Raw genomic sequence first — 19,269 nt, forward strand, 5'->3', positions numbered from 1 at the left:
AAAACTTATTTTTAAAGATTTTTGCCAAAGAAAATCTCCAGCAGATAAGGTGGAAATATTATTTTTTGAAAGAATTTTTTCCCTAATTAATCTCAAAAACAAAGATAGGGTAATGCATAATAAATCTATGCCATATATTCTAGAATGTGAAATTTGAAATTTTATTAGGGGAGGTAACAGAACTTCTTGCTTCAGCTTAATTAGCCTAACTGCTATTCAAATGAGTAAATTATACTCTTAATATGAAGAAAAATGGAAATAAAAAATAGGAACCAAGAGAATAGAAAACAGACAAAAAAATTGAGATAATTAACAAAGTTGGTTTCCTTAAAGATTAGAATTATAAACCACTAGCAAGACTAATTTTTTAAAAACGAAGAGAAAACACAAATTGCCAAATATGAGAAATGAAAGCAGGAACATAACTTACAGGCTCACTAGAAGTTAAAAAGAAAATAAGGGACCATTATGAAAAAACCTAGGTAAAATCTGACAATGTTGATAAAAATGGGACATATTCCTTGAAAAACTGTAAACTTACCAAAATTGACATGAGATAAAAGAGAAAATCTGAAGTCACTATATCTACTGAAAAATTGATTTCATAATTTAAAAACTTCCCATAGTGACACCTGGGTGGCTCAGTCCGTTAAGCCACTCTTGGTTTCAGCTCGGGTCATGACCTCACAGTTTGTGGGTTTGAGCCCCACATCAGGCTCTGTGTTGGCAGTGTGGAGCATGCTTGGGATTCCCTGTTCTCCCTCTCCCTCTGCCCCTACCCTGCTCTCTCTCTCTCTCTCAAAATAAATAAATAAACATTGAGGGTTTTTTTTTTAAATAGAATCTTCCCACAAATAAAATGCCAGTCCTAGATATGTATACAGGTAGATGTTATCAAACACAAGAAATAATATTCCTAACTTATTTTATGAGGATAAGAGAACACTAAAACCAATTAACAATAATACTACAAAGGAGAAAGAGGAAAAATAATTTACAGGCAACACCAACCAGTATAACTCATGAACAGACACAAAACTAATCTTTAACAAAATATTATCAAATAAAATGCAGCAATATATAAAAAGGATATTCCTTAACTAACGGGGGTTTATTTCAGGAATGCAAAGTTAATTTTACATTTGAAAACTGATCAAGGTAATTCACCACATTAACAGAATTAAAGGGAAAAAATATGATCTTATTTATATAGAAAAAGCATCTGATGAAATTCAACAGACATTTATGAGGAAACTCATAGAAAACTAGGAATAGAAAGGAATGTCTTCAATCTGGTAAGAATGCATGAAATCCTAAATCTAATTCTTCACTTTTTAAATTTTTTTAGAAAGAGTGCTCAGGTGCATGCATGAGAGAGACAGAGAGAGAGAGAGAGGGAGAGAATCTCAAGCAAGCTCCACACCCAGCACGGAGCCCAAAGCAGGACTCAGTCCCATGACTGTGAGATCACCACCTGAGCTGAAATCAAGAGTTGGACACTCAACCGACTGAGCCACCCAGAAGCCCCTAATCTTTCACTTAACAGTGAAATAATGAACGTTGTCCTGCGAGAATCCGAAACAAGATAAGGATGTCTAGTCTCACTTGCTCTATTTAACACCATATGAGAAGTCCAAATCAGTGCAATAAGGCATTTAAAAAAAAGGTTAGAAACAGGAAAAAAAAGAGCAAAAAGGAAGAAAGAAAATTGTCTCTATTCATAGATGACAAAACTGTTGAAACATCTTAAGAAATCAACAAAGAGAAATAATAAATGAATTTAGAAGTGTCATGATATAAAGGCAATAGTAAAAAAATAACTATATTAGCAGTAAGCAAAAAGATAAAAACAATTTTAAGCTCCATTTACAATAGCATGAAAAAACAAAATACACTGGGATCAATCTAATAAAAATATTCAAGACCTCTAACCTAAAAACTCCAAGAGTGCTGACAAATAATGAAGACTGAAATAAATGGGAGATTTAATTTAACTATGCTCATGGATTAGAAGATCTAATATTATTAAGACATCAATTCTCAGCAAACTGATTTATAGACATTGCATTCTCAATCATAATCCCAACAGTTTTAGAAATTGACAATATTATTCTAAAATTTATATGGAATGTAAAAGACCTAGAAGAATCAAAATAATTTCTTTTTTTGAAGTTTATTTATTTCTTTTGGAGGGGGGAGGGGCAGAGTGAGAGGGGAAGAGAGAATCCCAAGCAGGTTCCACACTGTCAGTGTAGAACCCAACACCAGGCTTGATCTCATGAACCAGTGAGATCATGACCTGAGCAGAAATCAAGAGTCAGATGCTTAACTGACTGAGCCACCCAGGAACTCCTCAAAACAATTTTTGTTTATTTATTTATTATTATTTTTAATTATTATTGTTTTTTAATGTTAATTTATTTTTGAGAGAGAGACAGTATAAGCAGGAGACGGGAAGAGAGAGAGGGAGACGCAGAATCTGAAGGAGGCTCCAGGCTCTGAACTGTCAGCACAGAGCCTGATGTGGGACTCAAACTAATGAACCATGAGATCATGACCTGAGCCGAAGTCGGATGCTTAACCAACTGAGCCACCCAGGTGCCCCACAAAATAATTTTTAAAAAGAAGAATAAAGAGGTCTTGTATTACCTGACCTCAAGAAGTGTCATAATGGTATATGAGCAGACCAAAAGATAATGGAGCAGGCTAGAGTATTCAAAAAGAGACATATACTTATATAATCAATTGATTTTTGACAAACACGCCAAAGCAATTCAATGGGGAAAGAAGATAGGGGAGCAACCAGAACTTTCATACATTTCTGGCAGGAATATAAAATGGTATAATCACTTTGGATAAAGCTTTAGTAGTTTCATCAATACATGCTAAAGGTGAAAGTTTGATGAGTAATAGGGTATTTTCATAATCTCAAGATGTCTCCTCACAAATTACATATTAATTATAGAGGGGGATAAATCTGGAGGGCACTCTCCTTAAACAAGTGATCAAAGGTACCAGACAAGCTGACACAATGTGCCTCCTGACAGGATATACTAAGGGCTACCCAATGTCATCCACATGGTATTCCTGCTAAAAATGCTCAACCTAAATCCAATCCCAAGGAAAGAAGAGACAAAGCAACTGAGTGACAGTCTACAAAATAATTACTATGTGTTCTTCAAAAATGTCAAGGTCTAGAAAGATAAGGAAAGGTTGAGGAACTATTCCAGACTAAAGGAGACTAAAGAAACATGACACTGAAATGAATGCATGATCATGAACTGAGTCTTGGTCAGGGATGGGGGTTGGGAGTGACAGTGGGACACATATAAAGGACATTACTGAGGTATTACATGATTAGTGTCTATATCTAAAAAGGGTCTGTGGATTAAATTAAAGCAGCAGTTCTCAGTGCATTCTGGGGTTTCCAAGATACTTCAGGGAGTCCACACAGTTTTCTTGTGTTTGTTTGTTTGTTTGTTTGTTTAATACCACCACTAAGGGTAAGAATTTTGTCCTTTCACTCTTATTATCTTTTGAGTGTCCATGAAACTTTCCAGAGGCTACACAACTTCTGATATAATCACAGATTGGGTACAGAAGCGGATATGAATCCAGCTGCCTTCTGTTAAGCTGAACATTAAAGAGATTTAGAAAACTATAAAACGGGGGCACCTGGGTGGCTTAGTCAGTTAAGCATCTGACTCTTGATTTCAGCTCTCATGGTTTGTGGCTTTGAGCCCTGCATTGGGCTCCACACTGCAGTGCAGAGCCTGCTTGGGATTTTCTCTCTTTCCTTATCTTTCTGCCCCTCCTCTGCTCTCTCTCAAAATAAATAAACTTAAAAACAAACAAACAAACAAACAAACAAACCCATACTTAAAAAACAAAAGAAAACCGTAAAACAGTGCTACCTGACACGCGGTGGTTATTTCAAGGAAATGTACCTTATGTGACTGAGTTACAAGCTGACCTAGTTGCTTTCTCCATGGAACACTATATTCACTTGAAAGAAAATTAACAATCCAAATATGGTTATCCAGACATTATGGCTATGACAGGCATTTTCTGAAAAATGAAGTATGTCATTTTGAAGGAAAACAGACAAAATTTGTATCCAATGATAAAAGCAAATTTTATTAAAATTTTTAAAAATACATATTAATTTTAAAAATTAAAAATTAATTTTAATGACTTTTATTATTAAAAACATTTTAAATAGGCTTCATGCCCAGCACAGAGCCAACATGGGGCTTGAACTCATGATCCTGAGATCAAGACTTGAGCTGAAATCAAGAGTTGGATACACTTAATCGACTGAGCCACCCAAGGGCCCCATTAAAAGCAAATTTAAGGGAAGAGTGTGCAATGGAAAAAAGACAGTCTCTTTAGCAAATGGTGCTGGGAGAACTGGACAGCAACATGCAGAAGAATGAAACTAGACCACTTTCTTACACGATACACAAAAATAAACTCAAAATGGATGAAAGACCTCAATGTGAGACAGGAAACCATCAAAACCCTAGAGGAGAAAGAAGGCAACAACCTCGATCTCAGCTGCGGCAATTTCTTGCTCAACGCATCTCCAAAGGCAAGGGAATTAAAAACAAAAATGAACTATTGGTACCTCCTGAAGATAAAAAGCTTCTGCACTGCAAAGGAAACAATCAACAAAACTAAAAGGCAACCGATGGAATGGGAAAAGATATTCGCAAATGACATATCGGATAAAGGGTTGGTATCCAAAATCTATAAAGAATTTAACAAACTCAACACCCGAAAAACAAATAATCCAGTGAAGAAATGGCCAGAAGACACAAATAGACACTTTTCCAAAGAAGACATCCAGATGGCCAACAGACACATGAAAAGACGCTCAACGTCACTCATCATCAGGGAAATACAAATCAAAACCACACTGAGATACCACCTCACATCAGTCAGAGTGGCTAAAATTAACAACTTAGGAAACAACAGAAGCTGGCAAGGATGTGGAGAAAAGGGAACCCTCCTGCACTGTCAGTGGGAATGCAAACTGTTGCAGCCACTCTGGAAAACAGTATGGAGGTTCCTCAAAAAATTAAAAATAGAACTACCCTACAACCCAACAATAGCACTACTAGGAATTTATCCAAAGGATACAGGAATGCTGATGCATAGGGGCACGTGTACCCCAATGTTTATAACAGCACTTTCAACAATAGCCAAAGTATGGAAAGAGGCCAAATGCCCATCAACTAATGAATGGATAAAGAAGATGTGGTTTATATATACAATGGAATACTACTTGGCAACGAGAAAGGATGAAATCCTGCCATTTGCAGCAACAAGGATGGAGCTGGAAGGTATTATGTTGAGTGAAATCAGTCAGAGAAAAACAGGTATCATATGTTTTCACTTATATGTGGATCCTGAGAAACTTAAGAGAAGACCATGGAGGAAGGGAAGGGAAGGGGAAAAAAATAGTTACAAACATAGAGGGAGGGAGGCAAACCATAAGAGACTCTTAAATACAGAGAATAAGCTGAAGGTTGATGAGGGCGTGGGGGAGAGGGGGAAGTGGGTGATGGGCATTGAGGAGGGCACTTGCTGGGATGAGCACTAGGTGCTGTATGTAAGCGACGAACCATGGGAATCTACCACCCTCTGTAAAGAGCACACTTTACACACTGTATGTTAGACAATTTGACAATAAATTTTATTTAAAAAAATAAAGCAAATTTAAAATTTTAAAATTTGTTTTTAAGCAAAATTAGAATTTTTAAAAACTTTTATCTGCCACTGTGATCTTGACTTCTATCTGCCACTTGTGATACTTAAAAGAGTTTTCTAATGAAATTGATAGGGATGTTAACAAAGATGGGGGATTTTGGGTATTGTATAATAAAATGTCAACATTTGGAAGATATGCAGAACTCAGGAAACTAGTAATTTTCAAGTGGTTGATACATGGGTAAAAAAAACCATGCATGGGTAAAAGATCCACTCAAAGAGCAGATAGAACAATGGATTTTAATGTAACAGAAAATATTAGTTGATATGGTTTGAGTCTATAATGCAATCAATCACTTTTAAGAAACAACCACTTGTCAATTTGGGATATGAGACCAGATCAAAAAAGACCATGTGCAACTATCTGAAAAGGCTATTAAAATACTATTCTCCTTTCCAGAAACATATCTATGTGAGGTCCAATATTCTTCATATATTTCACAGAAAACAACATGTCACAAGGGACCAAACAGAGAAGCAGATAGGAGAATCTAGCTGTCTTCCACAAAGCCTGACACTAAAGAAACTTTAGAAATGCAAAACTAAAGAAAAATATATTTTTTTAAACCTTTATAAAAACTTACTTGCATATCTAAATGAACATTTAAAATAATTATTCTAGGAGGTGAACCATTCTATTATCTTTCAATCTCCTAAATGTGTTATTAGATACATATTTAAGTAAATTAAAATGAATTAAATTAATACTGCTTCTTTACTGTACATCATACTTTTAAACCACATGTCTCGCGGTATCATCAAACAATAACTTGTACTCACTGGTACAGAAAATAAAATTAGATATATGAAATACTAACTAACTGTTTAATTTTGGAAGAAATGAATATGAATATTTATGCTACAGCCATATACCATTACTATTTACTTCATAGATCAACAAAAGGTTTTTTAGCATCTATATGAAGAAAACAGTAATAAATTATAATAAATCTGAACTCCAGTAATGGGTCATCACTTATCTCTACTGACTTCAAAATAACAGAAACAAAGTATTCTCATCAAAATAAATTCTATATTTTTCCAGTATTAGTTTTAAATATTTATTAATTGCATTCCAAATATTGTTTATAACATATATAAATAATATAAAAGTAATACTCATGCCCAGCTTCAAAAGTAGAACATTAATATGACCTTTAAGGCTCCCTGTGAACTAACCCATCTTTTGCCAAAAGAGCCACTCTCCTGATTTTGCATTTATCTTCCCTTGCTTTTCTCCAGCATTAACTTTTCATCTATTGGAGGCAAAAGTTTAAGAAAGAAACCATAATGTTGGAATTAGTGTCAAAAGGAGTAGAGAGGAAGACATGTGAAATGCAATACTGGGTGCTAGAACTCTTGGAACTTACGCACCAATTAGGCATATTCAATGATGAAGAAGGAGGATTTCAGGATGAACTCTAGACTTAGTACTGCAAGAATAATTACAGATGCAATCAACTTGGATTTAAAATAGTTTAAGAAAAATAAATTGGGAATTTTTTTTAGATCACTCTTTATTTTTGTTGAAGATAGAAATAATGACTTCAGAAAATAGTACTTTAAAATACTGAAAGACAAAGACCATTTTTATATATTTTTATGGGAAAACAAACAGAAATCAGAATTTTAAGATAGCTTTGAAAAGATAAAAACTACTCAAATTAATCAATGAACACCCCAAGTAAGCAGGAATCCAAGTTCCTAGAATTAAAGGGATAGCACCAGATCATTCTAAAATGGCCATCCTGGATTAATAGGAGTGGATTTTGAATTAGGTCTTTTCCCCTCACTTTTCATTTTCAGCTCCTACCATTTTGTTAAGTTTATTTGTCACCTCATAATCTGAAACAGCTTAGATGGGAAGGTATGATAAAAAATTCTAGGGGCACCTGGGTGGCTCAGTTGGTTGAGCATCAGACTTTGGCTCGGGTCATGATCTCACAGCTCGTGGGTTTGAGCCCTGTGTCAGGCTCTGTGCTGACAGCATGGAGCCTGGAGCCTACTTCCGATTCAGTGTCTCCCTCTCTCCCTTCCCCTCCCCCTCTTGTACTCGGTCTCTCTCTCTCTCAAAAATAAATATTTTTAAGATTTCTATAAAGATTTGGAAAAAATAAATGAATTAACATTTGCTTTATACTAGTGTATAATTATGCACTTCTTTAATCCAAAGCTGTAAATCCAAGCCATCGTATTCACTAAGAAAATGCTTTATGTATATATGTATCAACACACACGTGAATACAATTTTAGTTAAGAATAAAATATACATCATTTGTGAAAACTGATATAAATATATATATATATATATATATATATATATATATATATATATATAGGCCCCTTATTAGGGGCCAAAATAGTGAAAAAGCAAGGACATTATAAGCATATTTTTCCAGAGGAAATTAAAATAAGACGAATGCTCAAAGTAAGAGTAGAGGTGACAGAGACATGAGAAAAAAGATCAATACACAGTTACATTTCCAGGCTAACATAGTTAAAAACTATATTACATTCAATACTCATTTCTATTTATCCCTATGAAATAGATTTGTTCATGTACCAGTAGCTGAAGAACCAGGTATAGAAGTTCACCTGTTCACCACGAATTCTTCTGCTACTACTGTGGACAGACATGAGAAAAGACTACAAATCATCTGGAAAAGGAAGTGTACACCCACACCCCTATCATAATACAGATGGATGAAAAGTCTGAGAACTTGCCTCTTTCTCAGTGTCTCTAGAGATACACGTCCACTGGTTCTCCTTCACACTGTACGCCCAGAAGTCAGCAAGATCTTGAGTTCCATCCCAGCCACCAAACAAATAAACGGTCTCTATGAAAATTAGAAAAATATGTATAAAAAAAACTTAACGATAAAATTTAAGTAAAGGCACCCAGATCTAGCCTTTGTTTCTAAGATCATTTAAGGCATATCTAAATAAACTTAAAAATGAAATTTGTAAATGGATGGCATTCCAAAATATACCCTAGACTAGTATCTCCTAAACATGGGTATATGGAAAGGCTGCTGTAGGACCACCATTTCGAGAGACTTATAAAAGTACAAATAACTAAGAGACATCCTCAAGATTCTGATTTCATAGGTCTTCAGTGGGTAAGAAGAGTCTGCATTTTTTAAAGTTTCCAGGGTGAATCTGATGTGCAGCCAGTTTATGACTCTCTGTGTTAGGTTGTGGAAAGTTCACATTTGGCAGTTTCTTAGCAATGCAGCTTCACATCGTTAAAAAAAAAAAAAAAAAAAAAAAAAAAAAAAAGGAACCCTAAGGGAAAAGATGGCCTAAAATACAACATAAAGACATCTCGCGACTTCTGGAAAAAAACAAACAAACAACCCTTCACATTAAAACTATTTCCCTCTATCGCAATATCAAAAACAATGGTTAAAACTAGCTGTGAGTTAGTTAGACACCTTAAGAATAAGGTGATATACAGCCTTGGCATTCCAATGGAAAATGGGGAAATTTCTTCCAAATATACAATGGTAGGGGTAACTCCTCAGAAATCAACCTTTAAGTCATTCTAGGTATCTTGAGAACTTGGTTTCTTTTAACTCTGAAATGTCTATTATACCCATGGACTGCTGCACTGCAACAAAATAGATTTCTTGCCCAGTGGGTAGTGAAAATCTTTACACATAACACCATGTCCCATCCACATCCTTCTTTATAATAGTGCCTTTCTTTTCTTCAAATATAACCCCCTTTTAAATGACTCTGTCTACTTGTTACACAAGTCCCACCAATTTATTTATTTATTTTTTTAAGTTATGGCATTTCTTTCCTTTTTTTTAAGTAAACTCTATGCCAACGTGGAGCTCAAAGTCACCACCCCAAGGTCAAGAGTCACATGCTCTACCAACTGAGCCAGCCAGGTACCCCCCTTTTTTAAAAAGTTAAATAAGACATACAGGAACACTATAAAACCACCTACTACCTAACTGACACGCCCTAGGCCTACATATGTGGAGGCTGGCATCTAAGTTATGTCCTACCATGAAGGGTTACAATTCAAAGTGCACTTCGAAATACTGTGACACCATTAAGAAAATTCTTGCCACTCACAGAGCTAGGCTTTTGTCTAAGAAATTTTTATCATATTTTCATATAATTTCAAACCCTAAGTGAATTTTCTAAGTGAAATGCCCCATTCTATGCCCTAAGAAGCTAGGGAAATCAAAACAGTGCTTCTGGGTAGGAACATACCATTGGGACAGGACCGAGTTCTAGTGCTAACTGGGTAGTCAAATCAAGTACAGGCCACAGAATCTCCCTGGGTCTTAGTTTTTTCACTTACAAAACTCTCAGTGTTGTGGTATAGTTCTTCAGATGTAAGTTACACAAAAACATTCTGAAGTCTATCAAGCATGAACAGCATTTTTACCTCTAAGACATGCACAAAAATAAAAAATCCTCTGTGGTTACTAAGTGCCACAGATGCAATAAAAACAGCATTATTGTATCTGATTTCATGTCTAACTCAGTACCTAGAACACTCTGGCTCTGTACAAATGTGAAATAATGGCAATTATTTTAAACTGTTAAAAAATAATATCTCAGAACTATACAACAATCCATTTTCATTAGTTAAGTAACATTCTGTTTCCCAAATGACATGCGGTGATGCCCAGATACTTCAAGTTTTACAAGAATAAAAAAATTAAAGAATTTTCATCTGCCTTAAAAATTATTTGCCAAGGCTTCACTGTAAATGCAATTAACCCTGATAAATTCTGAGGCCAGGAGAGGGAGGCGATATATAACTAAAATAGCAATAGCAATTGACCTTTTGTTTTATAGTGTTTCTGGGTACCCTTTGGATAAGGTTACCCTGGTTCATTAACTTTAATAACCCTTCCTCTTGGGCTCTGGGTTCTCAATGTTCTTTCTGAAAAGCAGGTCTCTTTGTACGCATAAATTCTCACAGCAAAGAAAACCCACATTTCCACAACAGCCTCATTGATAGCTGAGCAAAATAAAATCTGGCAGAGAGCAAGCATCCCAATGGAATTAATCCAAGATGTCATTCTTGTCTGTGAATGCTTTGTAGTCCCAGTTGAAGTTTAATAGTAAAATTGAATGAGTCGGATGGAAGCAGGACCTTTTGACATACCTGAATGAAATGCATGACAAATTTTTAATTAAATCATCTCATCATTTAAATCATTCAGAGATGAAATATTATCTAGAAATAAACACGAGCAAAAGTATTAATTAATGAGTAAAGGGTATCAAAAACTTTTAAAGATTATAGAAATCACTGGAGAGAACTGCAGGGAGAAGGAAACAGAAAAAACATTATTCGCAACGGGGTCCAGGCTCATGCTTATAGGTTATGTAACAATTCACGTACATCCCTGGGCAGTACAGTCCTCCTCAAGCAGCAGCTCTTTCTCTGTATTTTTTTCTTAAAGGAGCACAGGCTATTGTGGCTATCCATTTCTCCCAGCACGCAGAGGATCTTGCTTGGGATCCTGTCTCCCTCTCTCTCTGCCCCTCCCCCTGCTCACACTAGCACGTGCTCCCTCTCAAATAAACATTAAAAAAAAAAAAAGAATATAAAACAGGCACATAAGTCACCATAACGCAGGGCAGCCTAAGTGCCATAAGAAAGGTAAAAAGCACCATGGGGAGTTCAAAAGAGGGAAGAGAGTATACCTGGTGGAAGGGACTCAGGAAAGGTTTCATGGTGGCAGTGGCATGTGACCTATCCAGCAGAAGATGGCTTTGGTGGCAGAATGGGAAACGGAGAGGAGGACTTTTCAAGCAGAGTAAAAAGTATAACAAAGGTACAGAGACAGAAAAACACATGAGAAGTATCTTAAAGCACATGGATTCTAAAGTCAGGCAGATCTCAGATAGAATTAAAGCTCTACCACTGTCGGTCTCCTTACATCCAAAACAGCACACAGCACCTAGTTTATAAAGCTACTGTGAGAGTTAAATTAAATAATGCATGCAAAGTGGTTAACACTGTGTGATGAATAAACGCACTGTTCGATTTAAAAGAACACAAAAGGTTAAAAAGACAGGTAGTGGCCAGATCGTGGAAGGGGTTAAATAACAACATAAAGGCTCCGAACTCAACTCCACAGACCATACAGTAGCTTCAGAAGATCCTAAGCAGACATGCAACTAGGCCAATTCTGAACGTGAAGCATGATAGGACTTGATCAAGATGGAGAAGCCGGCAAAAGAGAGGGATTGGAAGTAAAGTGACCAATAACGGCCTAAGTTCAAGATGTCAAACCAATTTCATTCTAAGAGACTGAATCAATGATCAATCAATCAATCTGTTGTTACTGAGGCCACAAAAACTAAAATTCAACCACATTCTTAAGCACAAATCTTTTTGGCACCAGTACTAAATAAACCCTATAATTACTTACTCTAGCAGTACTCGTATACACATCTTATTTACACTAAAAATAAGGTAGAAATGTTAACACATCAGTGTCTTAACACCATTCTGCACAAAGAGGCAGGCTTTTTATCTTATGAGCCCGACTGCAGTACCTATCCTCCTACTAATTCCTCTGGGTAAATCTGACTTTACTGTCTGAAAAATCCTCCACAAGATGGCACACTATTTTCGTAATTAGATCCATGCTTCCACTTTGAAACCGTATGGAATACACATACACTCACATAGCATGGGCCCAACCTTAAATAAAATTTATGTGCCAAAAAGGAGAAGGTAGGAGAAGAGTTAACAAGATAGTAAAGGAAGTTACTTTAATTCTTAGTTCAATTAATAATATAGACAATGAGAAAAACAAATGAAATTAAAAAAAAGTTTTAAGAAACACAAATTTATAGTCAAGATAAAAATGAAACCCTGTCAGGGCATTTAATTCAAGAGTTTAATCCTTCTGAAAACGCAGTTAGTAAGACCTTAAATTAACTTGAAAATTTTGAAGAGAGGAATACATGAGAAGGGGAAAGCTGTTTTACATATTCTTCAACCTTGTCTTCTTTAGCCGTTCCCTTGAACTCTCATGACCCAACAAATTATCAACTGGATTTATCTGCCTCCCTTTTTAAATAGAACCATATTCTTACTATAGCTATAATTACAAAACTATCTTGAGACTGATCCTTTGGTTAAATTCAACATACACTTTCCCTGCTAAAAGGCTGTATTTTCAGTATATATATTTGAATATATTTTGTATCCTTAATTAAGGCTGGATTTCCAGGGTGTCTGGGTGGCTCAGTCAGTTGAGCATCCAACTTCAGCTTAGGTCATGATCTCATGGTCCAGTCCATGGGTTCGAGCCCCGTATCAGGCTCTGTGCTAACAGCTCAAAGCCTGGAGCCTGCTTCAGATTCTGTGTCTCCCTCTCTCTCTCTCTGCCCCTCCCCTGCTCATACTCTGGCTCTGTTTCTCTCTCTCTCTCTCAAAAATAAATAAACATTAAAAAAAAATTTTTTTAAAGGCTGGATTTCCAGAATTCTTTTCTGGTAACTGTATAAAAGAAAAAACACTCATGACATAGCTAAAGAAATATAGCCAAATGAATATATTTGTAATTCACAACTAAAACTCATATTCACCTATTTCCTTCAAAAGTTTCTTTAAGGAATTTAAGGAAAATCTATATATGGCATTGTGGAAAGAAAGAAAAGAAAAAAGAAAAAAGGAAGGGTGGAGGGAGGAAGAGAGAAAGAAAGACAAAGAGGGAGGGAGGGAGAGAGGGAAGGAAGAACAAACGAACTTTCATATAATTAGTACAGAATAGTCAAAGGTTCAGATTTCCACAAAAGGGCTCTACCAAGTGACAAGCAACACCCCTTTAATTTCTTTTGTAGATATCAAATACCAGGACTTTGCCTGAGTCTTACTACCTATCCTGAGAGAGGAAAAAAGGCTGCACGGCACTGCAGGTTCTCAAAATTCAATGAGAGTTCCACAGCAAAGAACTGCCTGGTACAAGGGATTTTAAATTTTCATCTGACTTCTTCAGAAGTCTTTCAGACTTCTACACTGAAACAGAACAGACATGCCATTTCTCTCTTTAAATTTGTGTTATTTTACCCAGAGCTGAAACATAATTCAGAGTTGAAGAACTGAAGTAGAGAGGTACCAGGTATAGGGATTATAGTCAATAAAACTGACATCCACATTCAAAATAGGACAAATAGGGCAGTAGGACAAAATACCATATTTCTTCTCTACCACAGTAGAAATGATAGAATTCGCTTAGGATGGTAGAAAGCTCTGAAATTAAATAGTAAAATGTATGCCATCAAGTACTTTTCTAAATAATTACTCCATCCTTAGAGCTGTAGCAAAATGAAAAAAAAAAAAAAAACTATAAAGTGGAAAAAAAAAGAAAATTTAGGCACCATTATATTTTTAATATTTAAGAAAATGAGACACATGAAACACTGGGAAGCAATAATTGCTTTGAAATACAAGCCACTTTAAGGAAGTTGAAACGAACTTTATGAAGTTTTACTGTAGTGAAGGTGTTCTTAACTTTTTGAGTTAAGGTTCTTTTGATAATCTGGGGGCACCTGGGTGGCTCAGTTGGTCAAGCATCTGGTTCTTGATTTTGGCTCAGGTCATGATGCCATGGTTCATGAGATCAAGCCCCACGTCAGTCTCTCTACTGACAGAGAGGAGCCTGCTTGGAATTTCCTCTCCCTCTCTTTCTCTGAAAATAAATATATAAACTTAAAAAAAAAAAGAGGCTTTTGATGACCTGAATTCATGGATTCTCTCAGAAAAATGTACATACAGACAAAATTTTGTATATATCTTCACCAGGTAAAGAGCTCTTGCCCTGGAGATCTTTAAAATGCATACTTAAAACAGTGACTGGGTGCCTCTAAACTACATTTTACTACTTTGGCATCAACTTTATAAACGTAAAACTTCTAGGTTTTTTAAACTATTTGGGGAAAGTCATTCTTTCCTGCTAAACCTACTTAATCCTTATGAGCAAAATTCTTAAATTTTCTAAAAATCTTAGAAGTGTATTTATGATTTCCCTTCCTTTCTAAAACATCCATGACAATGTATATAAAAGATGAAACAAGGGGCGCCTGGGTGGCTCAGTCGGTTGAGCGTCCGGCTTCGGCTCAGGTCATGATCTCACGGTCCGTGAGTTCGAGCCCCGCGTCGGGCTCTGTGCTGACAGCTCAGAGCCTGGAGCCTGTTTCAGATTCTGTGTCTCCCTCTCTCTGACCCTCCTCCGTTCATGCTCTCTCTCTCTGTCTCAAAAATAAATAAACGTTAAAAAAAAAAATTAAAAAAAATAAAAAATGAAACAAATTATACTGAAATAACATTGGTTAGTTAGAACGTGGGATTATGGGTAAGTTATTTTTTTTTTCCTTAAGACTGCCTTTCAAGTTGTTTTAAATTATTTTTCAAAAGGTTTTAGTTGTTTTAAAATATTTCTACTGTAAGATTCTGTCAAAAACACAAACAAAAAGAAAGGTCTCTAGACTTGCATAGAATTCTCTCATCAGAACCAATCAGTATAAACTGTATATTACTATGTTGCACATAAAAATACATACTGTATAAATAATATATACATTATATATATTATTTAATTCTCCCAACAATTTATTATTCCTATTTTTATCATCATTACAACTCATTCACGTTCAAAGAAAAAGTCAGGATTCAAACCCAGGTATGTCTAACACATACACCCCTTTCTCACAAACTCAAACCTCAGCCTATACTTGGTTGCTATGTCAATAAGACTGGACTAGAAAAAGTTCTTTCAAAGATCTGCAATAAATATAATCTCTTTGAGGATGATTAAGGTCAACCTCATGGTAGCAGTTATAAGAGGGCTCTGGTACATATATTATGAAATAAAAAAGTATATGAAAACACTTTGGTAAATCATGCTATTAATAGTTTTATAACAGAAATAGAAAGATTTATAAAGAACAAACCCAAAAACATCACAGATTCTGGTTTGTACCCAAATTAAATTCAGAAAGCACCAAATGTTGCCCTAAAGAATGCGAAGCTCTACATAACATTTAATTTTTCTACGTTGATCCTAAACTAATGATAACTACAGCTTTAAGGAAGCATAGTCTATGTTCAAGGATAAGCAGAATCACCAGAAAAGTTAAATATATTAGAATATAACAACATAAATTCACCTCACAAAAATATTAGTCTGTTATAATAAATGACATTATAACACAATCTACTCATCAAGGATTACAGCAATGTCAGAGTATAGTTTCCAAGTAAATATTTTTCTTTCTACTTGAAGGAAAATGGATTTTAAAATTTTGATTCAATTCAATGAATATTTAGTGTACATGTCCTCCAGACCAGGCTTTGTGGCCATAAAATTAACCAAGGCAAGAGGTCTGCCATTCCCCTCTCAGTAAGACCACTAAGACTGGGGGACAGAGATGGGGAAACTGCATAGAGAGGCAGGGGATACATACCACACATTCAAACAGCTCTAAAACGATACGGAAATCGTAGTAAAAATAATAGTATGAAAAATGTGCTGTGTAAATACACAGAGGGAAATGATTATTCTGCCCAGACCTGTCTACTGAACCTCAAACTAATATATCTAACTACGTATTTGACAGACCTACTTGGATGTCTAACTGGCATCTCAAACTTAACCTGCCTAAACCTGAGTTGCTGAACAATCTACCATATTTGATCCTCTTGTTTTACTCATCTAGGGAATGGCTACACTATTTTTCCAATTGCTCAAGTCACAACCTTCAGTCATCCTTCACTGCTTTCTCTCACACCTCACATCCAATCCATCAGCAAATAATGTCAACTGACACCTTCAAATACATCCAAAATTCCATCAATTCTCAACATTACTGTTACCACTTTGGCGTAAGCCAATGCTATTATCATTCTCCAGTAAGCCAACTGCTTCCTAAAAGGTCTCTCTGCTTCTGCCCTTAATCCAATTTGTCTTGTTAAAATGTAAAGTCAGTTCATCACACTTTTTTTTTTTAACGTTTATTTTTATTTTTGATAAGAGAGAGGGAGAACAAGCATGCGTGAAGTGGGGAGGGGCAGAGAAAAAGGTAGACAGAGGATCTGAAGCAGGATCTGCCCTGACAGCAGAGAGCCTGATGAGGGGCTCGAACTCACGAACCGTGACATCGTGACCTGAGCCAAAGTTGGACGTTCAGCAGACTGAGCCACCCAGGTGCCCCATTTCATCACACTTCTTAAAGTCCAACAATGCCTTCCCATCTCACTGTGAATAGAGGTAAAGTGCTAACAAAGGCCTAAAAGACTGAACACAATCTGGCCCCTCATTACCTCTCTGATTTTATCACCTACTACTCTCTTCTTCATACACCCCAGATTTAGCAACAAATAATCTGGGAAAAATACAAGGAGAGGGGAGGGGTGGGCAATGGTTTACTTTGTAACACTATTATTTCAAATATGAATACCACTTAAGAATAAGTAATGAATTTTATTTGAAATTGTGACTACTCAGTTCAACACTATTTACCATAGAATGTCAAAAATTAATATAAGTATTAACCCTTAAAAAATATGGTAATGCGGGGTGCCTGAGTGGCTCAGTCAGTTAAACGTCCGGCTTTGGCTCAGGTCATGATCTCATGGTTCGTGGGTCCCAGCCCCACATTGGGCTCTGTGCTGACAGCTCACAGCCTGGAGCCTCTTCAGATTCTGTGTCTTCCTCTCTCTCTGCCCTTCCCCCACTCACGCTCTGTCTCTGTCTTTCAAAAATAAACATTAAAAAAAATATACATATATATATGTGTGTGTGTGTGTGTGTGTGTGTGTGTATGTATATATATATGTGTGTGTATATATATATACATACACACACACACACACACACACACACACATACATATATGGTAACGGATCTTCGCAGTAAACTCCACAAAGACAGACAAAAATACTAAAAATCGTTTCAAGAGTATCCCGGGCCCCCATAAAGCCCATTCATAAATAGGACAGAGAATGGTGGCAGAAAAGAATATACGTGTAAAAGTTACATGTGGTTAAGAAATAAGCATAAGTATATTTATTGGATGCTCAGGTAGAAAAAAAGATACTTAAGATTCCACAGCTGAGTCAAACTTGTACCTGTAGGAGGGAAGAGATTTGGGGAAAGAGACTAGGATTAGGAAAGCAAGTTCCTAAGCCTTGAAATGAACCTTTTCCAGAGATCCCAATAATACTCCTAAACCAGCTCACCGGTTACTATACAAATCTAGCAGTTAATTTTAAGAGAAATGTTATCATTTCTCTTTTGTTACTCATAAAACATTTGTGAAAATACATTAATGCCTAGAAGATTATTACCTATGCTGTGATAACTTTTGTACTTAATTGTTTTATGATGTGAATCAACAAATTATTCCTGAAGCACTATGAATCAGCTTAACACAACAACAGAACTGCAAAAGTAAAACTAATTTATTATGTGGATCGATATTGGCACTCCCTGAAGTAAAGTTTTCTAAAACCAAACAATAAAGTAAAATTACACTGACTTCTTGGTATTATTTGCTTTTCCAGATGGTAATTTGAAATCTACTATAATTTTAGCATTAACCTCTAAATACAATGGTACCTAAGCTGTCCTAGGCTGTAGAAACCTAGGGAAAATTTTCAGTACCAAGGTACAGAATAAAATTTAAAAGGCAGCGAAGAAGAATAACTAAAACAAATTATTTATAGGCTTGTGAACAATGTTAAGCAATTAGTGGGTCTACCAACACTTAAGCTACTTAACTTGATATTCTTTCTCTCAAAAAAGATCTTAATTCTCTTTTATTGCAATAATGCCCATATTATGGCATGAAAATATGAATGCACTGAAAAGCCAGAAGAAATACTCCAACAGTTTGCTATGAAAATCAAAAACATATACAATCACACACACACACACACACACACACAGAGCTACAAAGGGCTACACGTTTCTTTTAGTTTATCTAATGTTCTCTGTGCAGCAGCCTCTCTCTCCTATGTCGCTACCTTGTCTATATTAAAGCTATGGCTAATGTCTATTTTCTTTGCAACTTGGTTATGGTCGATAACATTTAACCTCTGCAATGGATGGGAAAAAGTACATTCATGCTTACCTGATACTTTTAAATGTGTAATTTTTAAACGAATCTGCTTTCCATTGCAAGTATTCCTCACCTGTTTGAACATCAATAACCATCTGATGGCCCCCTCTCATTCCTGGTCGGTTATCTTCTCCATCACCTGAAGAAGAAACAATATTTTATTTTAAAAGAGTAACACAGAATAACTGTAAATCTAGACTAACTTCGTAAGTCTGTAACGACTAGTGTAAATAATACATTTACTCATTCAATATTAAGAACCAGTAAAAAGACTCAAAAGAAGAGTGTAACTGTGTTTACAGTAACTACCTTGCTCCTTTTCCTGCTTTCTTTCAGGCTATTAATGCAACAGGAAACTATTTTCAATGTATTTATGACCAGTGCCAT

The 19,269-nt window shown here is 35.8% G+C and overlaps 1 protein-coding gene and 1 long non-coding RNA gene across 5 annotated transcripts in view; both read right to left on the reverse strand.

Moving 5' to 3' along the window:
• The window catches only part of MKLN1 (muskelin 1), a 372,917-nt gene that overhangs the window by 70,982 nt on the left and 282,666 nt on the right, over positions 1–19,269 (reverse strand). For all 4 annotated transcript variants that reach the window (XM_027075496.2, XM_053218071.1, XM_027075495.2 and 1 more), the window contains 2 exons: positions 18,956–19,021; positions 8,497–8,609 (listed from right to left, as the gene is read on the reverse strand). In XM_027075496.2, coding sequence (XP_026931297.1) covers positions 8,497–8,609; positions 18,956–19,021 — 179 coding nt within the window. The remainder of the gene's footprint in view (positions 1–8,496; positions 8,610–18,955; positions 19,022–19,269) is intronic.
• Positions 8,959–17,505, reverse strand: LOC128314716 (uncharacterized). Its single transcript, XR_008296632.1, has 2 exons — positions 15,080–17,505; positions 8,959–14,844 (listed from the first exon to the last, which is right to left on the reverse strand). It is a non-coding gene; the product is annotated as an uncharacterized LOC128314716 (long non-coding RNA).

This window comes from Acinonyx jubatus, chromosome A2, assembly GCF_027475565.1.
Source record: "Acinonyx jubatus isolate Ajub_Pintada_27869175 chromosome A2, VMU_Ajub_asm_v1.0, whole genome shotgun sequence".
In the NCBI taxonomy this organism is placed as follows: domain Eukaryota; kingdom Metazoa; phylum Chordata; class Mammalia; order Carnivora; family Felidae; genus Acinonyx; species Acinonyx jubatus.